The sequence below is a fragment of the Akebia trifoliata genome, chromosome 1 (genome assembly GCF_017979445.1).
Source record: "Akebia trifoliata isolate Shusen 1 chromosome 1, ASM1797944v1, whole genome shotgun sequence".
NCBI lineage: Eukaryota > Viridiplantae > Streptophyta > Magnoliopsida > Ranunculales > Lardizabalaceae > Akebia > Akebia trifoliata.
In genome coordinates this window covers 31067246-31093433 of record NC_141375.1, presented here as the reverse complement: position 1 = coordinate 31093433, position 26188 = coordinate 31067246, and the positions used below count along the sequence as shown (strand labels likewise).

At 33.4% G+C, this 26188-nt stretch overlaps 2 protein-coding genes across 3 annotated transcripts; both read right to left on the bottom strand.

Annotated features, from left to right (window-relative positions):
- Window positions 1-1291: 1291 nt before the first annotated feature.
- On the bottom strand, window positions 1292-10264 carry LOC147411721 (transcriptional adapter ADA2-like). Its single transcript, XM_086451583.1, has 13 exons — window positions 9971-10264; window positions 9125-9180; window positions 8512-8690; window positions 7882-7947; window positions 7637-7762; window positions 7473-7548; window positions 6721-6784; window positions 6586-6632; window positions 6363-6470; window positions 5159-5381; window positions 3691-3901; window positions 2011-2196; window positions 1292-1567 (listed from the first exon to the last, which is right to left on the bottom strand). The coding sequence occupies exons 1-13, from the start codon at window positions 10021-10023 to the stop codon at window positions 1376-1378; spliced, it is 1587 nt and encodes a 528-aa protein (XP_086307709.1). The 5' UTR covers window positions 10024-10264; the 3' UTR covers window positions 1292-1375.
- A 2201-nt stretch (window positions 10265-12465) lies between these two features.
- Window positions 12466-24116, bottom strand: LOC147411720 (transcriptional adapter ADA2-like). Of its 2 annotated transcripts, none has more exons than XM_086451561.1 (13): window positions 24015-24116; window positions 19639-19694; window positions 19180-19355; window positions 18496-18561; window positions 16618-16743; window positions 16473-16539; window positions 15530-15593; window positions 15033-15091; window positions 14823-14936; window positions 14186-14408; window positions 13713-13923; window positions 13216-13452; window positions 12466-13008 (listed from the first exon to the last, which is right to left on the bottom strand). In XM_086451561.1, the coding sequence occupies exons 1-13, from the start codon at window positions 24065-24067 to the stop codon at window positions 12817-12819; spliced, it is 1644 nt and encodes a 547-aa protein (XP_086307687.1). In that variant the 5' UTR covers window positions 24068-24116; the 3' UTR covers window positions 12466-12816. The 2 variants fall into 2 exon arrangements, with proteins under 2 accessions (XP_086307687.1, XP_086307696.1); XM_086451570.1 differs by lacking the exon at window positions 24015-24116 and adding an exon at window positions 22090-22699.
- Window positions 24117-26188: the final 2072 nt, after the last annotated feature.

Genomic DNA, 26188 nt, shown 5'->3' with positions numbered 1-26188 from the left:
TGATAAATTTACTGTTATAAGAAAAAAATTCCAAACCAGTAATTTAAATATTTATTTTACAAATAAAATATAATTTTTAACAATTTAAAATAATTCATTATTTTAAAATTTTAATGCTATGTGTGATGGGGATGGGGGGAGGGGTAAGAAAATAATTTGTTGCTAATATAGGAAAATCGCGTGTGTTATTGAATAATTTTCGCCAAACACTTGAAAACAACAGTTTTTCATGGAATTTCAATTTTCGCCTGATTTTCCGTGCAATCAAACGTACCCTTAGTTTTTACTGGAATTTTGTCAAATCTTTGAAAAGTTCATGTATATAAATACTTATTAAGGTGAATTAGACATCCTTCAGAATTTTGTAAATATTTCAAACTGATGGTATACCCCTTGACCTAGGTCTTCTATGAGAGACTAATAGAAAATGATTGAATTGCCCTTATCTCCAACCTCCAGCCATTGATTTTATCCCAAAATCCTTAATCTACAAATTCTTCAACCTCTGGGTGAAAATTCTTTTTTAATCTATTTAACCTTCTTGTCAAAATCTTTAATTCTTTTATAAAAAAAATCATCGTCTTCAACTTTTCCAAAATCCTATATTTTCATTGAGGTTTGAAGGTTGGCAGAGATGAAATGTTGAGGTCGAAAGGTGACAAGTATTCGAAAGAAAATGAAAAGTTTCTCCATAGAGGTTAAAGATAAAAGGCGTTTATTTGAGATACCCATGGCAGCCTCTCAGTGGACTGATGTCAGGGGGTATATCATCAATTTGAAAAGGTGGGTATCTAAAAAATTCATCAAAACCTGGAGGGTTATGTTGAGAAATATGCCTCACTGCCTCAGTCTATTTGGATTGTTTAGTTGATCCCAATTTTTTTTTTAGTAAAAGACCTTAATGATGACAAAGGATCAAATTTGTCTCTATTTCTAGTAATAAAGAAGGTATTTTAACTCCCACAAAGTCAGAGCTGGGCGCCTCTTGAATCTAGCTATGAGGCATTGCAGCAAATCATAGGATCTTCACCTTTTAATCGTACAGTGCTGGAGTAAATTAAGGTTAGAGGTAAGAGTCAGTGCTGGAGTAACATTGAAATTGACATCGTTTGGGACATTGGTGTGCACAGAACCATAGATGCTTCTCACTCGTATCTCGATGAAAAGCATCTATGGTTCTGTAGACACATGTCAGCAACATCTGAAACGCTGTCAATTTCAATGTTACTTCAGCATTTTCCTGAAGGAAAAAAAAAAAAAGGCAACACAGATGAATTATAACACCTCAAAGTGGAAGTAAGAACAATATGGACATTTTTCATTTACAAAAATCTGATTAGTAAATACATGTAGTGAAAGATACGTGGGCCGCCCCTCATGGTAGAGCAATACCCTTTTTCACAAGCATATCATACACTCTATCAACTTTGTTTTGGTCGACTTTGAAGAAACGGTGAGAGTCTGATTTTTTGGTGATGTTGCCGTTTAAGATCTCTATTGACATGACCTCCTGCATTTTAAGATACTGACAAGGGAGCATCTTGGTCTCACGACATAACCGTTGTTCCTGCAAAACATCACAAGTAATCCATGTCTAAATTTTAGGTGACTATCAATATGTACATGGGTCGAAGTAAAAGAATGGTATTGTTGTGTATCTCAAGATGGCCAAGTAGAACATGAGAATTCATTCTTCCCCATTCACCACCAATGGTCAAATAGTTTAATCAAAAATCTGAAATTGGGTTTCAATTGGATGAACCTAACCATCTGTGGGGCATTTAAGTAACCTCTCTAGTTCATTAAATAGAATTGAATGAAAGGCAAATTAAGTTGCTCTCTTGCAAAGTCCTCTCTAGAGGTGAGACTCCTCTCTTTGTGTGGTGTGACACTACATACAAGTGTGTATATTAAGTAGCGAGACTCTACTTAATTATCTACACATATACTTCTTTATTCCCTCTATAAAACCCATCTTTAAATAATACGAAATACTAGAACCATACTTACTGTTTTAGATAGTAGATCTGATCCAGGAAGTCCTGTGACGTCCCAATCATCCAAGGATTTAACACTTGGACCAACTTGAGTGCTTTCCCCTGATTTACAGGCACTTTCTTCAGCTTCCTTCTTCCTCTTCCGTTCAAGATATCTATCTGCTTCAGCTGATGTACGGCAGCCAGCATCTCTAGCTTCCTGCATGATTTGACATCAATAAAGGAGAGAAAATTTGCACATAAGCCATGGATTTTTCAGAGGGAGTCCTACAATGTTCACTGGGAACAAGAAAATAATAGGGATGATGGATGTTTTGTTATCTTAACAAAGAATAAATACCTAGTACCTGAAATTATCTAAATTCCTGGGGTATGGTGAATGGTGATAATTACTCAATTTGTACGTGAGGATTCGGTGTTAATAGTTAAGGGGACATCAAATCTTGAAGAATAGATTTTAATTTTTGTTTAGATTTATGTTTTAGGAATTTAATTTTATGTTTTTTGGACTTCTTTTGACGTTTTATCGGTCCATGGTCTTAATATAATATTTAGGGGCAGTTTAATAAGTTTACTTAGTCTTTTATTTAAGTTTATTAGGGTTGAAAAATTAGGAGAGAGATATGATGAATAAAAAGAAAGTTCGAATTTGATCTTCCCAACAATGGGTGTAGTATGAGGCCATTTTGAAGTAAGTCCAATATAACATTCTTATCTTCTAATCTTTATTTTATTTTTCTATTCTTTTGTTTTTCTTGTTTTCTTTTAGTTCCTTATTCTTAATTGATTCTTGAAACTTACAAACCTCAACCCTTAATTATTTCCCCATTTCTTTAACCCTTATTTCATTAATCTCTTTTCCAAATCTTTAACCTTTAATCATTTCCTTACCCAACAAACCTTTAACCATTTTCATTAGGATTGTCGTCATACCTACAATTACTGTTTTCATTTTACTTTCTCGGTTTACCAATCCTAAACCAAATTCTCTAAACCCCCCATATTTTATTTTCTCCCCTCATCGTCCTGCATCAGATTTTCCATTAAATCCGAATATAACTTCAATTGCCTACATGAAAATGCCGTTTACAAGCTTATTTTTTATTTTTTTGTATGTGTATCTAGGCAAGCAAGGGTGGTTTGTAGTCAACGTAAAAGTCGATCCACCAAGATCTGAACCTATGTCATGGGATTAACACGCCACACGCTGTTACCAACGTAACTAAGCACCTTCAACACCATATACAAGTTTGCACATAACAACCAATGGAAAATCTTGGGTACATATTCAGCCTACCATAAGGAATACAGCAGTATGCAAGGTGCACTTCCAGTTATGGCATCTCCTATGAAAAAAATCGGCCCAACCAAATGATAGCCATCCAAATTATTGTATTCTTTTGGATGATCAGAAACATGTCAACGTGAGGACAAAGCATCTGCTTAAATTAAAATTTGGAGAAGGCTATGCTTCAACAAAATTTTCTTGCACACACATAAGAATTCTTCAAACTTAACCTAGCCCGAATAAAGAACATATCTTATGGGCATAAAGTTTTATCCAGTTGATATTCTAAAATTTACACAATACCCAAGAGAAAATTAAGAGAACCAAGTATGCCAGCAGGATTTGTAGTATCGATATTACCTCAGCAAGAAAAAAAATAAAAAAAAATTCTTGCCAGAAACATACCTCAAGTTCTCGAATTCTTTGTCGAATTCTATGCTCCTCAATAATGGTCTTAACCAATTCCTCGTGATCTTCTTTCGAATGGAAACGCATGAAAACTTTATAACGCTGGTATAGCTCACTTTCTTCAGGAGAGAGGTCCTTCTCCAATGGATCAGGATAGAGTAAGTTCCTTTCCAATATGAAATCCTTCCTGCGTTTCCTCTCATCAAGCCTGCCAAGATGCTTTCAGTACGTTTGAACCATGGATAAAACAAAGGAGTAGGTCCAAATAAGAAATAAATTAATTGTAAACATACTTATTAAAAAAGCTTATGGTCATTTATATTAGGCATTCCATTGCCTCCTGCTAAGATAATTGTAATGAACTAATGAAGTAAATTATAATGAAAAATTGCTAAATGCTATTAGATCTATGTCTTATTCACTTAACATTTTATACATTAGTTTTTGTGTAGCTAATATATGCTTCATGTGTAGAACGGAGGGGGAGCCGATCAACCACATCCTTCTTGATTGCTTCGTGGCTTGAGAAATTTGGTCGCAGTTTTTCATTCTTTTTGGTGTTTCAGTCCACTTTCCATCATCCATCTGCTCTTTATTTGAGTCTTGATTGTACATCGGCTACTCTTTTCTGCATCCAAGATAATTTTGTTGATCTAAACCCTCTTCGAGTGTGTAGGGAGATTTGGAAAGAGAGGAATTGCTGGGTGATTGAAGGAAAGGAAGAGCCCACCCAAGATATAATTATTTCAATCTAGGGATTTTTACGTCTTTGGTACATACTTCTTAAGGTGTTTAAGGGTGTCTTCTTTGAGGATCTTATTGGTAGTGAGACTGGTTTGTTGTATTCAGTCTGCATAGTCCCTTGATTTTATGGTGTTGTAGTCCTGGCTGGACATCTATCCCTGCCTGTTTTGTATAATTCATTTTACTTATCTAAAAAAAGATAAGGGCTTAAGTTTCTGCACCATTATCTCCTAGGTGCTTTTGTTTGCATTAATTGGTTGGTTAGTGTCAAATGGTACCAGAGCTAGCACATCCTAGGCTCGAATCCCAGAAAGGACTACCTGGCCCCCAACCCCCCACCCCACGGATAAAAAAAAAAGGTTAGCATAGAGAGAACCATCATAGAGCCCACAGCAGACATTTCCCTACCCCAAGAGAGATGATTTTGCTTTCCACACCATTATTTCCTAGGAGTTTTTCGTGTATCAGTTAGGTTCGTATCATGTGGCATAGTCTGTATTTGGTAGGAGACATAATAGCTATTAGTTGTTGTTTTGTGTTATATTAGCGCCTGTATCAGTTATTTCATCACTTTATCTTTTCTGCTTTAGTGTTCAGCTAAATGATGTCATTTGTTTATCTCTTATACTTATTTTGATAAATTTTCAAGTAAATAAATATATGAATAAATGTACTTACTCTTGTGTTCAAATCTTTTAAAGAAAAACAAGTGACAACATACCTTTTTCCATAGATATGCAACATTCGCAACTTAATTTCACGCTCAGCATCGGTGTCAGTATCCTTGAACTCCATATCTGCGAGAGACTGCTCAGCATCATTATCATATTCTGAATCAAACTCCCGCCTTTTAAAATTATAACCACTCAGCTCAGTCATAGATGGCCCCTCATTCCCTGAAGATTTGGGTTTACTTTCTCTGATGCTCCTGTCTACTTGAGAATCTGCCAACAACGTCTAGCCAAAACGAATAAGCATCTCTTGCTTACAAGGAAGAATCATGGGATCTTTGACAGTGATTAACACTGTAGAAACTAAGCACAAAAAACATTGTCAGTTCAAATCAGATTTCATGGTGAAAATCAGGAGGTATCACAGTTCACATGCAATGTACGCAATACGTCTCTTGAATCATCTACAACTCTTCTCGGCTATACCCAATAAAGAATGCGCCGAGTATGCGAGGTGCAGGCAACATGAGACAGGACAATTCATTCCAGACATATGGTGAGGATGAACTAGGAAATATGTCCACAAAAGAAGAAATTAACTCATAAGCTATGAAGCTGTCAGACATGACACTAATGAAACCTAAGGTAATGCAATAGTTTCAAAAAAAAAAATTTGGTAAGTATAATATATTGCAACGAGGAAAACAGAATACAAGGAGGCCGAGGAAGCCTCACAAAGCAATCAATAGTTTCAATAATTGTCAAAGCAACAATAGAATGGTTCAAAAAATAAATAAAATATTAAAATAGCATTGGATACTCCAAGATGGATCATTTCACTGCAGAGCAAACAATACCATTGCACATATTGCCTACGAAGAAATGGAGTACATACTGAAAAATTACACAAAAAATAAAGGACCTTTATTAGGCTAAAGTTGCAAATATGCCAAGCTACTCATGTAAACCGTGATCTGCTACAAGAAACCTACAGCATGATTTTAGATAACTAAACCTTAATGGATTATGTTTTATTATAAAGTTTATCAAACAAAAAAAACATTTTCAACAATAACAATAACTACATAACTACAAAGCTTGGAGCTCATGAAAACATTTTAATTAACAGGAAGACACTGCTTTAAAAATAACTGAATGGAGGAATAAAATTCATTCAGCAGAACCCAAATTATAAAGACAAATTAAGCCAGTTCACATCCATTTACAATCTATAACTGAAGTCAGAAATCAAACCTTCCAGTTTAATTGCATCAGGGCCATCCTTGACCTGAGCCATGTTTGATGCTTTTTTAAGTGCACCTCCTGCCACTGTACTTGTGCTGCTACAACCAACTCCAGAATCTACATTTGATGCAGAAGACAAAAGTATGTGTAGAATGCATTTTTTTTTTTTTTGCGTAGACATACAATTATTCAAATATATAACCTATTAAATCCCCAGCCAAGAATACCATACCTGCAGCTAAGCTAGATGGCGATCGACCTAGTGAAGCATCTTCAATCCTGATCAAGCACATCCAATAGAATGACCACGAGAGATCCAACAGACAAGTAAAAGGGGTGCATGCAAGAAGGAAAGCAGTAGTCATACTTGATTCTTGAAGGAGAAAACGGCGACTCTTCCTTTAGTGTGAGCTCCCCAAGTGTAGGAAACCCTGCAGCAGTCAAAGGAAAGTAAGATTGGTAACCCCTTTTTAGTGAGAAAGTAATTTTTCTTACAAGTACCCCAGAATGAGAGGACTAGCTGATGATTTAAGACTATAACAAAGGCATTTCACCTTTGCTGAAGGAAATAGAACCAAATTATATTTGTTGTCAACCAACATTTTGAAAAATTCTTCTATGCCTCAAGATGTCATCATGCCATCGTGTAAAGTTAGTCTACCACTTTCTTCCCAGACCTCCTTTTCATTTTAACATTATATGAATCAACTTCATGAAAAAAGGGGAAATCATGGTTTAGTCTACAATCCAATCATCACACATGTAAGATGGCTGCCAAATGTAGGACTCAAGAACCTTGAGTTAATGATATTTGTCATTCGAAGCTCAAAATGTACTAGTCATAACCACATTAATGGTGCCTTATCTTACCTACTTGGGATCAGCAGCAATACAACTCTTGTCCATCATTCAATTCTATCCAAATCCATATATTTTGCTAAGGTGTGCATCTTTGAATCATACAACAAAGTGCTAAAAGACATGAAATGCTATATTTGTTTTCTACAAAGAATTCTAAAAAAGTTACATGTTACCATGTTGGTCATGTTTAACCACACAACAAATTAAAGAATGGGCATAGAACAAATAAAACAATCCATTGTCAACACCATCACTAACCTTTCCTGCCCTCACCATGCCCCTTCGCCATAGCAAGAAGGTCCTTTCTATTCTTTCCAACAACATGAGACATGTCCTACAAAATTATATATCATACACATAATTATCAGTATCAGAAGTATTGAGCTGAAAGAAACTGAGATAGGTCAAAACAGATGTCATACCGGAAGAGGAAAGCATGGAGAGTTCATGTAGGAACTTGTATAGTGGTCAATACATTGAGCCTTGCCCTTTGTTCCAACATGCTCTGCAACTTCTGTCCAGTTTCCCAATCCATACATTTCGATTCCCTAATTGGAGAAATTTAGGGCATAAGCTCCTAGTCATGCAATAAATCCTCCAACATCAAATGTAATGATATGCAATATAGCAATGACTATGGGAATTACGTTAATAAAAAAAGAAATACCTCTAGAAGCAGTATCTCTTCATCTGCATTCCAATCTGGACAAATAAGGGGGAATGACAAATTGTCCTGTTAAAAAAAAACATAGAGTAAATTATCAAACAGGCATTTTTTTTAAAAAAGCACGCAAATATTATTAAGTCTCAAATTTTCAAATCTACCTTGTAACAGTTCAGAAAAGTCACAAACAACAATGGAAATTGACTTAAAAAAATTAAAATAAAAAATAGCATATAATTGGTTAAACCATTTATAGAATCATGTTCCTAAAGAAATAGAAAGGCTTGTTCGCATGCAATAGAAGATGGCTAAAAAAATTAAACTTTGGAAGTTGGAACTATATAACAAATTAAAAAAATTAAAAAAAGTGAAAGTAACTAAATTCAAAATCTTCGGGATTGTAGAAACTACACCCAACCAATTTCTCTTAGGATTTATAAAAAACAACAATGGTTAAGAATATTTAGCTGGCGATGTATTGGTGAACCAAAATAATTAATCCACAAGGTTATGAGTTTTGAACAGTATACATAAAATAATTTATTACAGATGACAGAACCAGCCTATTTTCACAAACTGTAAAGCAAGGAATTAAGTATAAAAAAATATATATTAATGAGCGGTTTTACTAACCATGACCCTGTAAGGGTGATTGCTTTTGTGAGGAGTAACCTCAGCTCCAACAGAAAAGCACTCTATACATAGGTCGAAATCAGGACATCTTACACACTTAATTCGAATTTTTCCAGAAATGTCCTTATTGCAATAATTGCAGTGGTATAAGGCCCTTTTCCCTTCATTTGTTACTTGACCTGCCTCAACAAAAAACAGAGTTACTGAGAGAGGATTGACGACAAAGGAAACAAGAAGCCAAAAAAAAAAAAAAAAAAAAAACAAAAACAATTATCTCAATGATGCCTATAAATACCGATTAAAATAGTACTTTTATCAGACACGTCCTACCAATTTCAATTCATTGCAAAACCATTGGTGCCTATCAACAACCACTAGCAATTATACCTGAGATATGTTTCTAGATCCATAAATCAAAGTGAAAAACTATGGAACCCACGACTAGAACTAAAGGACAGCCTACCCATTACCAAGCAACTCGATATGATCTTACTGATTGTCCTTTGCTGTATATGCATGGTGCAGAGCCACAACAAACAATAAAAACATCTGACTACAGCTAAGTCACATTGGCATGGATTCACTATTCAAATAATGTTAATGAGAACAGTACCTGCAGCTACAGACTCTAAATTCTCCCCACTTGAAGCAGCTTTTTTTCTCTTTGATCTATAAAACAAACAACACGTTGAATTTCAAATGGGTCCAGATAAAATTGAAATAGCAAGCATAATATTTTACTAATTGTGATTGAATTCTAATACTATAATCCCACAATCAGTTGAACATATAACGAAGAAAAAAAATGGAATTTATAGAAAAACTATAAGGAAAAATAAAAGTGTGGATTAGTGGGTGGATGTGGGGGGATATGTAAGACCATGAAAAGACTTGTATTTGAAATAAAATTATGGAATTTCAAATGGGTTTCTTCTCTGCGTCCACTTGGGAGATCGTGAAAAGACTTGCATTTGAAACAAAATTACTGAAGAAAACTTTTAAAACAAGCTGAAGACAAGTGGATTCAGAGAAGAAACCCAATCAAAACCACTCACTACTGCCATTAGAAAACCTATAACACTACCTTGACCACCCACATTTGCATAAAGTTTGCTTGTCAGCTAATATTAAACTTTAGCTGAGCCCTAAAACGAACTAAGGATAGGAAACACATAGCTATATTCCTGATTGCAAGTCAGATAAAGGAGAATGAAAATCGATTTATGAATCAGAATTAACGAAACTATCCCCACTGTAACAATTTCCAAGCTAACACTCAAATGAACTGCTATGCGATTACAAAGCTAAAACCTGCTCACACTAAACTCCTTCACTGTAAATTACCAGAAATGAAAATGCACCAAAACCAGCTCAAAATTCACATTAAACGAAGAATTAGTACAGTTGCGAACAAATCAAAGAGAAAAAAAAAAGGGGGAGGGGGGAAGAAATTAGAGACCTGTGGCTGAGATCCTCGTCTGCAGAATTGGGAACACCGCGAGAACGTCCCATTGATCTACGGAGTTGAGAATTGAGAGAGAGAGAGGGACGAAGTAGGTGTAAAGCAAACCCTAGAGTCAGAGTTGTCTCAACAAGCGTCGATAGGTTGTAATTTGCTTCGATGATTCATCTGTGTAGATTATTGTTTTAGGAAATCTGAACACGTGTTAAGCTAAGCATCTGAGAGACTGAGACTCAGAGCGATCAAAGTTGGAAAAAAAAAAAAAAAAAACTGACAAGATTAGGGTGAAGGTGTTTGAATGCTAGCTTCAATGTGGTGAGCCAAGTTATACGGGAATAGTATTTTGGAGGGTTCAACTTACATTATTAACACGAGCACGTGAAAATTAGAAAAGAGTCCGACTAGCCTTACTAACTTAGTAAGATTTCAATTCTTATTAAAAATCGTAGACCTCACCTTGTGGCATCTAAAAATAACATCACATGCCACATGAAAGTAGAGGAAAATTCTATGAAATAAAAATAATGTTAATTTTCACTTTTGAATTTTAATTTTAAATAAAAGGGTTACATGAAAGTTTGATAGCCATCCATCTTCTAAACCTTTGATGATGTTCTAAAAAAAATTGAATTTTTTTTTATCTGAGTTATTTCATGAAATCTAGAGGATTGTGGTGTTGGATTTCCAATGTGGTAATCCATTTGAGTATATAACGACCCTAGTAAGATTTAAAATTTGACTATATTACAAAAGAAAGTGTTTTTCTTAATAAAATTGTGTTCGTTGATTTTCATATGAATTGTGATAATCTGACTTAAGCACGTGGTATACTCAATTGACTTATTTGATGCAACAAACTTGGAAATCGTAGATGTGCTCTCCTTGGAATACAGAAATGTACCTTTTATGGGGAATCATAATTTTGTATCTCGAGAAGAGCACAGTTACGATTCCTGAACTTGTTAGTGAGATTATCAGCACTCTTTACATATATATCGGCCTTGGCCTTCTAGGTAAAAAAAAAGGGTCTGGGAAGAGAAGACAAGTAATTACATAATAAAATCGATCAAGATTAAAAAATCATAAAGGTCGGAGTAGTTAAATAACATCAATTTGTATTTTTTTTCTTCATGAGATTCTATTGCCACACCAACTTTTGCTAATGCCACTCCAATTCATTCATATTAGCACACATCTTGGGGTGGCATTAGCAAAGGTTGATGTTGCAATAGAAACTCTATTTTCTTTTTTAAATATTTTCTATCTTAACCTGCTAGTTGCACTTCATGTGTAACCCCACAATTTTGTAGTCAATGTAAAGGACTACCTTTTGCAATTAAGTTATGACAAGATACACTTCCAAAGAAAGGGAAGGGAAGGTCGTCGGTAGTCGTAGAAAGATTCTATCTTTTTTTGTGGGCATGTTAGAGGAAAAATAAGAAGCTGAAGTAAAAAGAGTGCAACCTTTTTTAAATAAAAAATAAGGTATTGGAGTGCAATCACACAAATGAAATGCAAGGGCAATTTTTGAGACTAGTGTAATTGGTAATGTGTGATTTGCAACTAGTCGCTCCCTAAAAAAAAAAGAAAAATTCTTCAAGTGATCATAGAATTTCATTTATCCTCTTATATGCAAATCTTTTTATTTTATTTTATAAGTCGTATGTTGGCTAGATGATTAGGACCACACCTCAAGAAGCGAAGGTCTTGAGTTCGAATCAACCCTTAGGGCTCAAGTGGTCTAAGAAGTCCAAATACCTCAGATAAACACAAAAAATAAAATAAAATAATTTATTTTTTCATCTCAAAATATGAGAAAATGCCTTCACAAATCATTGTAAAGCCTATTAATATTTCAAGAACATAATACATTATCTATAAAAGTCTTTTAACAACAAATTTACAAAATAGCTCTACTAAGGATATGACTTAAATTCAAGGTGTTGAAAATGTACGATTATTGACAGTGAAAAATAGTGATTTAATGTATATATTAATTCAGTCCTCTACAAGCCCGTGATATTGAATCATGTTTTTGGATTCCAAGATGTGAGCTCACGAGCCTCGGTAAGATTTGAAATCTTACTAAGTTAGTCGGTTAAACTGACTCTTTCAACTACCTTACAAATTCTCCTTTTACAAAATCATTTATATATAGTTTTTTTCTCTTGGTAAGGAATAAGGAAGTCAAGAATACACCGTTTTGCATATCGAAGATAATTAGTGTCCAACGATCATCATTAAAATCATGTATCATTCATTTATCATTTTTAAAAGATAGAAATACCCTTCATTTACAATCAAATGAGTTTAAGATAGAAATACAAAATAATAATCATAGTGTTAATGTTGCTGGACACAAAAAGCATCCAACACCATTAAACTTCTATTATCTGGTCATTGAAAACCTATAAATCATGGAAGGATTCCTCACTTCGGTTTTTCACATAAAATGAGATTCTAGAACAACATAAATAAACAAGAAAGAAAAATACCAGAAAAATATTTATTAAAAGATTGTCAAACATACTTATTAGAATGTAGAAATAGTAAACATCACCCCATCATGCATCAGAAACATGATTGGCCTCAGCCCCAAAAGAAAAGGTGGCATTGGTTCAAGCTGATAGAGTTTTACAATTCGATATTAACTATGCAACTTCTACCATAACTAAAGCCATTAAAACCATAGATAGCCATTGTTAGTGGCCATCATTTATTAATGTCAGATAGATTGGAACGATAGTAATCATTCCAAAGAGAAAGCATGAAAATTAAGGACAGTTTTATTTCACAAAATCCGATTATGAAGTCTACGCTGTAGGAGAGAAATGGGATGCTCGTCACGGTGGAGTGATTCCCTTTTTTACTAGCACATCAAATACTCCATCCACTTTGTTCGGGTCATCCTCGAAGAAGCGATGAGCATCAGATTTGTTGGTGATGTTTCCCTTTAAAATCTCTATTGCCATCACCTCTTGCATCTTAAGATACTGCACAGGGAGCATCTTCGTCTCATGGCATAGCCGTTTTTCCTGTCAAACACCAAAATTAATCCATGTCAAGATCGACCGAAGCATAGTGAGTATAATTGTTCACGAATTCAAGAGGTGGTCTTGTCCCAACAAGGCCAAAACCCACCTAATCATTAAAGTGAAAACTTACCTATAAACTACTAGTAAATGCTCAAACTTGCCACATTATCTTGTTATAAAATACTAGAACAAATGGAGCACACTTACAGTTTCAGATAGTAGATAGCATCCAGGAAGCCCTGTGATATCCCAATCACCCAACGAACTTGCAGAAGCCTGCACCGCAGTTGATGTATGCTCGCTGCTTTGCTGCCCTTCACCGCTTGCTCCAACTTGAGCACTTTCCTTTGCTTTAAGAGCTCTGTCTTCAGCTTCCTTCATCCTCTTCTGTTCGAGATATATATCTGCCTCAGCTGACGTACGACAGCCGGCCTCTCGAGCTTCCTGGATGATTAAATATCAGTTTGGGAAAGAGCAGGGTTTCCACTCGGTCCAAATATGATTTCAATTACTTATAAAACTAAGTTAACAAGCTTGCATGTAATAACTAGAAGAAAATCTTGTGCACTAGTACAAATGGTGTGACTGATGGTCTAAATTGTGTATTGAGTTCTATCCAATTAAACTTAAATACTAAAGCAAGAGTTGGAAGAATAGAAAGAAAATTAAGTATGAGAGGTCTAACAGCAGACAAATCAACACACCTTGAGGTCTTGAATTCTTTTCTGAAGTTGATGTTCCTCAATAACAATCTTAATTAATTCGTCATGATCTTCTTTAGAATGGTAACGCAAGAACTTGTTATACTGCTTGTGTATTTCCCTTTCTTCTGGAGACATGCCCTCCTCCAGTGGATCATAATGAATTATGTCTTTTTCCACAAAGAAATCCTTCCTCTGCTTCCTGTCATCAAGGCTGCAAGAACCATGTGTTGTACATTCCATTACCACGTGCACCAAGCTTGCCATAACACCAATAAATTATTCAAGAAATGAATAAACCCTAGAAAAGTTATTGTTTGCCCCGATCTCTTGGCATCTGTGCCACTATTTGTATTTGATAAGTGAACTAATAATTAGTATCTATTACTATGGTAAGATTTCACGTACATAAACATGTGTCCTTGTATTCATGTCAATTAAATCAAAGACAAGTGATTATATATATATATATATACCTTCTTGAATAGGCATGCAATGCTCGCAGCTTCAGCTTACGCTCCTCTTCAGTGTCAGTATCATTGAATTCCATATCTGCAAGTGTCTTCTCAGCATCATTATTATATTCAGTACGAAACTCACGCCTCTTGACATTATAGCCACTCAACAAAATCATAGACAGGCCCTTGGAACCTGAAGATTTAGGTTTCTTTCCTCCGAAGGTCTTGTTTGCTTCAGAATCTGCCAGAAACATAAAGCAAAAAAAATGAATAAGCATTTCTTTAGTTTACATGAAGCAGGAAATCTTCTACGAGTATTAACATCATAAAGGCCGGGCTACCCGTGTGTACCATAATCTGATACTTGAAAAGTTGAAACTACAGCATGACTTGTGACATTTTAACTTCTATTACTTTTCTGTGATAGATGGACTATTAAGAACATAGAGGAAGGTCAAGCTGAAACTCCATTCAACAGAAAAGACATTATTGGCTTGATTTAGTTCTTAACAACATATATTGGGGTTCATTAGCCAGACCAACTATTTTCAAAGAACTGAAAACCAGAAAAATGTGTATTTTTCATGCATCTGTGACTATGATGTTTACAAGTAAGCATCCATTTGCAATTTGTAAAGAAAGTAGGATACCAAACCTTCACGTTTGATTTCATGAGGACCATCCTTCATTTGAACCATCTTAGATGCCTTGTCAACTTCATCTGCAGCTGCTATAACTTCACTGCTACCACCAACCCCAGAATCTACATCTAATGCAGAAGAAGCATGTATTATTTCTATCACACCAGGAGGAATTACTTGAATAGATAACTTACTAAATCAGACACACACAGAGTCAAGAATACCTTTTGTCGTTCCTGCAATTAAGCCCGATGGCACTCCACCTACCACAGATTCTTCAATCCTGATCAAGTACACCAAAGAATCACCATGAGAGATGTAATAGACACACTCACACACACATACCCACCCACCAGCCCGCACACATGCATCCACAAAGAAAAGAAACAAGAAGAAAAATACAACCCACCAGGGGTGTGCCTCAGTGGTAAGACCAACAACTAGAGTTTGCTCCTCTAGGTTGCAAGTTTGAAACTGAGGACCATTTCTTGAATAAACTGCCACATGTGTTGTGTGGGTCGGTGCATGTGGTCATGGATTAGTCCTGTCGGGTATGGCTAGGAAACCTGGGTTGGGCCTGTCCTATGGACTGCCTAATGGACCAGGTCCTGGTCCTCTACCAACGGGGATACCATGTTTCAAAAAAATAAAAATAAAATAAAAAAAAACAGAAGAAAAATACAAAGGACATTAGAAATACAAAATAAAAAAGCAGGCATACTTGAGTCTTTGAGGAGGAGACGTGAACTCTTCCTTCATGATGAGCTCCCCAAGAGTTGGAAATTCTACAACAATTAACATCATGTAAGAACTTAGAACCATTTTCAGTAAGAAATATAAATTATGTGCCTCTGAAATGACATAAGGTAGTGGATGATCTTAGACTACAACAACCACAAGCAACAGAATCAAGAAATGAACATTGTCCACCAACATTTTGAACAACACTTTATAACATTGTTTTTAAGCCTTGGAGTCAAAAACCAAAACACTTACACTGAGACCAAGTTGACTTGGACAATCAAAACTTGAATCAATTCAAGACAAAGGCACGACTAGGCCAAGTATAAGCCCAGATAAGTCCCATTCAAGTCCAAGTCACGATGTAAAATGAGCCAGAAGCAATGTCAAAACCTAACTAAGGCCAAGAAAAAGCTGAGACAAGGCCAAGTTAGACTATGTCCGACTAAGCCCGAGTCACATGAGTAATTTTTTCTCGGGGCCAAACTTGTTTGACTTGGGTTATCCAACTGGGGCTCATCACTATAAACAATGCATACTTGATATTATATTCTATTTTATATGGATCAACTTCACAATGGTATGATAAGGACAAAATCATGATTTAATATAAAATTCTAGCAGTCAAGCATTGATATGGTTACCAAGAGTAAAATTCAAAAGAACCTAGAACTACTGATATTTGAAGTTACACAAAGTACTAGCCATAACCATCATTAATAGTGCCTTATCCCAACTATTTGGGTCGGCAACACAAATCCCGTTCACATTCAATTCTACCAAGGTCATATCTTTCTTCAAAACTGTGTCCACGAAAAAGCATTGTGAAGTACCAGTAGAGAAGAAACATGTTAGTCAAGCTTGAGTTAAGAAAAATTCTAGATTTAAACAAATGAAAAGTCCTTTTCAATCTCATCACGAACCTTCCTTTCCCTCACAATTCTCCTTAGCCATGGCAGGAACTTCCTTTCCAACGACATGAGATGTGTTCTACAAAACATGTATGAAACATAAATTACAACAGGTGTTTAACTGAAAGAATTTGGGAGATCAAAATAAGTGTCATACCGGAAGAGGAAAACAGGGGGAGTTCAGGTAATAACTATTGTAGTGCTCAATACATTGCTCCTTGCTTTTTGTTCCCACATGCTCCGCAACGTCAGTCCAGTTGTCAAAGCCGTACATTTCTAATCCCTAGAGGTGGACAATATAAAAATAAGATGCCGCTGGATCACCTCCTTTTCAAGGAGAGCTAATGCTTGTTTTTAAAGCATAAAAGTCACAACAAATTTTTTTTTTTTTTTTTTTGGGGGGGGGGGGGGGGGAAGAGAAATGTCGCGTTTAAAATGAGTTTTGTTCCCCTAATGATTAAAATGGGTGAAAAAAACACATTTTCTGAAGAAGAAAAAATGTGTTTTAAAAAAAAATCACATTTTTACACTTTAAAATGCATTTGGTTTTGTAATTTTTTGAACACATATTTTCAAATAACAAAGTGAACACATTTTTTGTGGGCTTGATTGATTTTTTCTGGTTTTGTGATTCACTTCATGAGTATTGTTTAACATGAAACTTGATACATAATATAGGATTTGGTGATTCATAAATATAGTTTAATATGAGATTTGTTGATAATGTTTTGATGTTAAAGTCTTTAAATTTTTGAACAATATATTATTTTTTCAAAACATATGTTGATGATCAAACTTTTTTAGCATCATAACATGTATAATTATGTGTGAAAACTTGTTATCATGCATGGATGTTCAATAGCGTGTGTGTGTATGTGTTTTTTTTTTTTTTTGCTCAAAAATATATCGAAGAATTGAAATAAATTTATAATAAATTATATATATATATATATAATTTTATTTTTTAATATTTTATCCAAGGTATTAATTTAGATTTTGGTTAGACTTGAAATGGAAATATTTCAATCAATGTGGAAATTAATACATATTTTTGGAAATGATGTGGAAGTGATGAAAATACTAAGAAAAGTTATATTTAAACCATGAAAAAGGACAAAATCGGTATTAATCTCATTGATTCATCAAAATACAATACACAACTATATGGAGTGTGAAAATAAAGATCAACAATGTTCTACTATATAATGAGAAAACGAAGGTGAAAAACAATAGTAATCAGCATGAAAATGAAAACAATAATCATATTCATTACATACTATGTAAACACTTGATTAAATGGAGAAAATATTAAGTATTGTATTTACGTAAAATTATATTTTCTATTTTTTGAATATTAATTATGTATCTAACTAATTAAAACATGGATTATAATGTGCATGTTTGTATGAACTTACTAAAATACAACAAAATAAGATAATATAAATATCTAAGTAACCATAATTCATTTATACTAATTAACGAAGATTACATGCAATTACTTTATTACTAAACATTATTATTATGTGTAATTAATAGGTCCTTTCTACAAGCTATTTATAAGTTTTTATCAATATGTTTAAAATTTCTTTCAAAATAAAATATATTGTTAAAGTTTACTATTCGTCAAAATATTTCCACTGAAATTATGCAATTTAATATCTAAAATTGGATTATTTTTGTAGACATTTACAATTCATTGAAATATTTCGTGAAATGATCAATGGTGATTTCAATAAATAAATAAATAAAAAGTTGGTTACATTTCGTATCGAACCTTGGGAAATGGAAATATTTTGATGTACTTCGTGGAAACATGTCATACTATGATTTATCATTTTCACTGTTTCTTTCTCGTTTTTCCCCTTTTTTCTGAAGTATTCCCTTGCCATTTTAAACCCTTACTCTGACTTTGTGCTTATTGGCATTAGCTCCCAGTCATACATAAATCCTCCAAGCCTCAAATGTAATGATATGAAAATTGACCAGAAAATCTATAGTTATCATCATGGGACTAATGTTGAGGATAATTACATACCTCTAGGATTAGCATCTCTTCATCAGCGTTCCAGTCTGCGCAAATCAGAGGGAAAGACAAATTGTGCTGTGGAACGAAAAATATAGATAATAAATTACCAAGAAAATAAAAAAGCAGGAAAATTTTCTGCATAGTCAATATCCATATCTTACGATCTAATCTGTAGAATTTCAGAAATATATATATAGACAACTAAACAGAAGGAAAAAAAAATGTTGGAGGTGGAACCATGTAAAAATTGTAATTCTGTGAAAATGTACTAATCCTACACCAATGTAAGATATGGAAATATTCAAGAAAATATGAAAGTTAATGAATAAGATCTCCCCCTTTTGTTCACTTTCTCTCCTTTTAGTGAAATTTTATACCCATCAAAAAAGATTAAATGAATCCAAAATCTTCAAGCTTGTATTAAGGCCCAAGTTACTTCTCATAGTCGAGCTCTGATCTTAGACATGATTTACTGAAAATTTATTGGTAGACCAAAAGAATCAATTGATAATGTACACTTAATCAATCTAAATACTTCTTGAACAGGATGGGAACCAAATTTATTTAGAAACCATAAAGCAACATATGGTGGATTGATGTTAGCTTACTGACATTCATGCAAGATACAAGTAGAACTCCAGAGGTCGGGAAGGTGTAAAGAGAAAAAAGAATTTTATGAGTCACGTTACTAACCACAACCCTGTAGGGGTGATTGGTTCTATGTGGCGTAATTTCAGCACCAACGGAGAAGCACTCTACACATAGGTCAAAATTGGTACACTTTGCGCACTTGATTCGTACTTTTCCCGAAATGTCTTTATAACAATAATTACAATGGAATAAGGCCGTCCCTTTTCTTGTTTCTTGACCTGTCTCAGAAAGAAAAAAAAAAAAAAAAAGGACTTGAGAGAATTAATAAATATAGAACATTTATCTCATTGATGCCTACAAGTAATGAGTTTTTCTATTCTTTTTTTGTTTTTTTTTTATGGAGAGAAGACCATCAATAGCTTCCCAAACACTCAGAGTCATTGGTAGCTAATCCAATTGTTATTTGCTAGTTTATGCATGGAGCAATGGCACAACAAAAATCCCACTACAACTAAATCACAATGGCATGGTTTTCACCATCCACATAAATGTTAAATGAACCTGCATTTGAAGACTTTACATCCTCTCCACTCGAAGCAGCTCCTTTTCCCTTTGATCTATAGACAACACAGTAAATTTCAAAATGGGACCAATCAAAAATAAAATGACAAGCATATAATAGCAATCAATGTCGAATTCTGTTTCTATGATTTCATTAACAACTTAACATGTAATGAAGCCAAAATAAAATGTTGGCAAACTACAAAAAGATATAGAAAACAACATAAGACACCATGAAAAGACTTGCATATGAAAGACAAATGCTGGAGAAAACTTCTGAAAACAAGCTAAAGATAAGTGGATTCAGAGAAGAAATCCAAATTTTCAAAAAAGATGCATAGAAGAAGCAAAGGACGGGATTCAAATAAAGATCATTAGAGGTCATCAATCAAGAATCCTGTTTAATCAAAAGATGAAGAGGACAGACGAAATTAAGAAAGGATCCTAGGTGCTTCAACTTCTCTAACTTCTGGCTGCAAAAATAGTCCCATATAGGAAATGACACTCAAGTAAATTGTCCTCATCGTTAAATCATCCAAGTTTGGTCTTCAAAAACGTATACTCTGATATTTCGGAAGCAGTAGAGCTACCTTTCTTCAAAGGATCATGCAATTGCGGGAGGGTGTTAGAGAATAAGATGCATCGTATAAAGTCGTATGATGATAACTCAAGAATCCATCCAAATTGAAGAATTCTATAATTAATTCTAATGAGGATATGAAGAACACACAAAGGAAGATGTGTTTTTTCACTCAAATAATCTCTACTGTGAAGATGATGGTTGGATGTATTCGATCTACCAATACATTTTATCATAATATATGAGGTTGGAAAATACTAAAGTGACTTTGCAAGACAATGTCTTTTACGCTAAGCTGATGTGGAGGTGTGCACGGAATCATAGATGCCTTTCCTCGAGATATGAGTAAAATCATCAATGTTTCTGTGCACCCCTCCACGTCAACTCAGTGTCGAACGTAGTGTCCTATGCAGCACTCTAGGACAACTCTATTAGGTTAGGATAGGATAGTTGTCGATGGATCAGGTTGGACGGAAGGGTCGATTTGGTACCAATCCAATAAGGATTGGATCGGGTCTGTGATTGATCTGATAAGTATTGGATCAGACCCTTGTCAGATCATTTTTTCTAATCGGATCTCAATATAATGATCCAGATCTGATCCATTGACAATCGGATCGGATCCGGACCAGGACCAATGTGATTTTATATACAAAATCTAAATAAACTTTATATATCTCGACAAATATATAATATAATTTATATACATTTTAATATACTATCGGATTGAGTCCTTGTCAGATTGGGACATAATTGATCCAGATCCGATCCAATAAGATATCGAATTGAAACCTTATCAGATCGGAGCTTTAGCAGAATCCAAAACATCGATCCAGACCTGAAGTTATTGGAATGGATCAGATTTCGGGATCCATTGACAGCCCTAGGTAATTGGGATGGAGAAGTATACATTTAGTAGAAATCAATTGGTATAATGACGATTAGCATGTTTAATTTCAGATAGTATGAGTGATTTAGGTTAATTAGGTTTACTTTTTATACCTTGGTTGATTTAATCTCTAAAAATACCCTATTAGACTTCACATAATAATCATCCAAGAAGTATCAATAAAATTTAGCATCTACAAATATAGGTTGCTTCTCACTAATAACTCTAAAACGAAACCAAAAATGGCAAAATTTTGCCCTAGATTGAATGTTGGCTTGAAAACAGAAAGCCCAATTCCTGATTTAAAGTCCCACGCATGAAAAAAAAAAAAAAAGTCATCAAGAAATACCATAAAATTAAAATCCACATTTCCTCCTTATAAATCTAAACATGAATTCATTTCCAGGTATATACAACAATCGAAAACCCAAGAATCCATCACTAACCACATAGAAGAATTTTTTTTTTTTTTTTTTTTTTAATTTAAAAAAAAGGTCCTCAAGAAATATCTTAAAATTTAGATATAAACTTCCTCCTTATCACTCTTAGGTTGCATCTCTTTCCCGGAATAAAAGGAAATGGTCGATAGTTCTAAAATCAATCACTCAATCCTAGCATAATTACATATATAATCATATACAGATGCATTTACAAAGAAAAGAGAGCTATGAACACAACAAACAACATAGATTGTGAATCTGAAAGTCTGAATGTAGGACAACCCACTACTAATGGATTAACGAAAAACTACCCACACTGTAGTAGTAAGGATTTAAACAAACTCAAAGAAAAGCGTAATTAAGACTCCAAACTTCAAATCGATTTCATATAAAAACAATCTTACGTGAAATCTCTACCATGCAAAGCTAAAACTTGCTATAATTGAACTACTACTCTGTAACTATCCATTTAAACCAGTTCAAATTCACGTAAAATCAAAATCTAGAAATGCAGAAGGGATCAGAAATGGAAAATTACGGACGTTTGGCTAGGATCATCTTCTGCAGAAGTAGGAACACTGCGAGAACGCGCCATTGATCTATGAAGTTCACTAGTACAAGTTTTGAGAGGGATAGGAGTTCACTTAAATGGGTCGAAGTAGGTGAGATAGCGCAGTAGGTGAATCAAAAACCCTAGAAATATTTTCTACAACTGTCGATTGTTCTTCGTTAATGGACGAGTGTCGAAGAATGTGAAAGAGTCCAAAAATAAGAGAAACTGAAAGTTGGTGGGAAACGATACTGCACTCAACTCTGTGGGTTCTATTTGGTGGATTAATTTATAGTAAATGGTTTAAGAAGAAATTACGGGAAAAATACTAAAATAACCTAACTTACCAAAAAAAGCCTTAATTATTAGTTACTAGATTTTGCAGGGGCATCTACCTGGGTTAAGGGAGTATAAGAGGAACAATAAATTTGGAAAGGTATTATTAAAAAAAAAAGTAAAATGTATTATGAGATAGGAAGATAAAAAAGTTGAAATAGTTTTCTTGAAAAAAAAAAAAATAGATGAAGAATAATTAAGTAAAAAATTAACATTGATATTTATAGATAGATTAAATCAAACCCTTATTTATGTGGGGCATAAGAAGAGTGGGGTCCACCAACTTTACCTAGATTTACTCGTCGTATCTTTAAGATTAATGGAGTATAAAAGGAAAAATAATAAAATGGGATAGAAAAAAAAAAGGCAATAAAGTTATGAGCATTATTAAGAGGTTGAAGAAAAACATAATACAATAAAATTATTCTCGAGGTATTTTCTTTATAGATGATAAAGATATAGACAAAGGGGATGGACTATAGTTGTATTTTATTATATAAATTATAAAAAAATATTATTTTTTATAAATTTTAATACAAAAAGAAAAAAGAATTCCTAAGTCACTGGATTGCTCGACGTTTTCTGTTTTGTTATTAATTTGATGGTAAAAGCGCCCAAATACCTTAATAGGTAATGACATTTTGGTGTAAATTTTTGCATAAAACGCTAAATGGCTTAATGTTTTGATTTTTTTTATATATATATATATGAATTTTAAAAGTTAATAATATTTTATAATTCACAAGATATTTAGCATTTCTTTGATAACTTTCCATCAAAATGACATTGATTTATTTATTTATTACTTAAAAAATATTATTTACTTAAAATATTCCAAAAGCAATTTAAGGCTTTGGATTGTCCAAATTTTTTGAAATTGTTTTAATTTTCACATACTAAAACCATATTTCAAATAAGTCTGTAAATCACAGGGCTGTCCAATACTATTATAAAAGAGTTGAGAGTCTATTTTGATAATAAATAATAAAATAATATTATTTTAATAATTAATTTAAAGAAATTATAATACGACTCACGAGAAAATCTCTATCCTATATGCTTGTTGAGCAGCTCAAGGGGGAGGGGGACAAAAGCAAAACATTTGAGAAGATAGGATTTTGTTAGGGGTTGAAGAATAGGCCCATTTAAGTCATTTCCCATTAGTCATCGAGAAATATCTTAAAACTTAAATACACATTTTCTCCTTATCACTCTTAGGTTGCGCCTCTTTCCGGATATAAAAAATGCTCCATAGTTCTAAGATCAATGACTCTATCCATGCAAAATTACATATATGTAATCATATACAAATGTATTTATGAAGAAGAGATAGTTGTAACCACAACAAATAGCACAAATCATGAATCTAGTTCTTAATGTGTGACCACCCACTAATCGACTAATGAAAAACGATATCGTATAAAAAACAAACACCTCAAATTTCTACCGTGTAAAGCTAAAACTTGCTAAAATTGAACTCCTAATACTCCTTATTATGTATTAAACCATTTAAACCAGTTCAAATTCACGTAAAAAAAAAAACTAGCAATGTAGAAAGATCAAAGAGGGAAGATTACGAACTTTTTGTTTAAATCCTCGCTTACAGAAGTGGGAACACCACAAAAACGCCTCATTGATCTGTGAAGTTGAAGAAGCCACTAATGCATACTTTGAGAGAGGTAGAAGTTCATTTATATGTCAAGGGGAGTGCAATAGGTGTATCAGGAATCTTAGAAATTTTCTTTACAATTGTCAATTGTTCATTGTTAATCGACGCGTGTCGAAGAATGTAAAAAAGTCCAAAAATAAAAGTAACTGAAAGTTGGTGAGAAAATGATACCGCGTTCAAGTCCGTGGGCTGTTTTTAGTGGATTGGTTTACAGAAAGTAGTTTAAGAAGAAATTATGGAAAATTACATAAACTACCCAAACTTACCAAAAAATGTTAATTATTAATTAATTAGAATTTATCTAGCATCAATTTTAGGGTTGATGGGTAGAAGAGAAAAGACAATAAAGTTGAAGAAATATTATTGGAAAAATGATAGCATTGAGAAGATAATAATGATAGAGAGGTATTTCTAGAAAGGGGGGTAGAAGTGGAAAGATAATAACGTTGAAATGACAAGAAGAGGAAAAACAATAAAATTAAAAGTTTTCATCGAGATTTGTAAGAGATTAAATCGCAATCTCTCTTTATGTGGGAGATGAAGGGAGTAGGGTCATCGTTATGTTTCATCATAGAGCCAAGCTAAATTGACTAAAACAAGATACCCAAATACACTTAAACTTATGTGGAATGTGCACAAAACCATAGAAATTTCGTAAAAAAATCCAAGGAAAAAAAATATGGTTTCACGCACTTTCCACGTCAATTGAATGTATTTGAATTTCTTTTCTTGAGTTAGCTTGGTTTATTATTTAGATTATAAAAAAAAAAAAAATCAAAAGAAAAAGAAAAAAAACTTAATTAATGGGTTGATAAGGATTTTAAGTAAGGTTATGAATTTAAATAATAAAAATTGCCGAAAGACCTTAATAGGTAGAGACATATTTTTGGCTTAAAATTTAATGTCAAACGTTAGACGGTCTAATGTCCTAATTTGTTTTAGTGAAATCCAAGAAGTTAATATATATATATATATATATATATATATATATATATATATAATGAGAAATTTAGCATTTCTTAGATATTTCCCATCAAAATGATTTTGTTATTTATAATTTAAAAAAAATATTTTCTTAAAAAATCCCAAAGAAATTTATAGCTTTGGATTGTCACATTTTTTTTTTTAATTGTTTTAATTTTTACCTTTTTCACACACTAAAACCATAGTTCAAATAAGTCTATGTAAATCACTGGGCTGTCCAATGCTTTTTTAGAAGAGTTGGAGACTCAACAAGTTATAACTCAACAAGTTATACGGAGGTTATAAAATGGGGAAGCTAGAACTTTTAATAGTCCAGTGGTTTCAAAAAAATGTTAGATGGTCCAACATTTTCAATTACTTTTGATAATTTTTGAAAAATTAATATTATTTTGATATTGCATGATAAAAATAATATTTTTTTGATAACTTTTTCTAATAATCTTGTTAACAATTGAAAAATGAAGTAAGGTGGTGCCGTGGCTGAGTGTTTGATTTGATTACTGGTTTTAAGTTGTGCGGTTCTAAGTAAAATGCGGGTAATATTTTAAGGAGTGTCCCTTATTGAGTAGCTAAATTTAAGATTAATATTTGAGTGATTTACAATACTCCACATTTTGGTGAATATTTGAGATATTCTAGTGTTTTAAAACTGATGACACGACTCCTTGACTTTCGTCTTTGCATTATAGCCAAAACCCCTTGATGTCTATCAATTTCAACCTTCAATCGGCAAAATTAAAATAGAATTTTAGAGAAATAGGGTAGAAAAATCAAGGGTTTTCTATAATAGGAATTAGATCAATGATGTTAGCAACGATTGATGGATAAAAGTCAATCGTGAATAAATTTAAAAACTAATTTATCATAGAGGTTGAAAAGTCCCCTCTCTCTATCATTTTTTTTCAAATAATAGATGCCATTTTCACGCAAAAACTTATGATCAATAATGAAGAGGTGAATTTTTTAAAACAATATTTCTGCCCTATGTTCTTATTTTTAAATATGAACATGTTGTGGTAAAAAAGAAGCATAAGAAGATTCATTGATGTGGAAGAAAAAAGAAGAATGAAATTGTTCCCTTTAAATTAAGAAAAACTAAAGC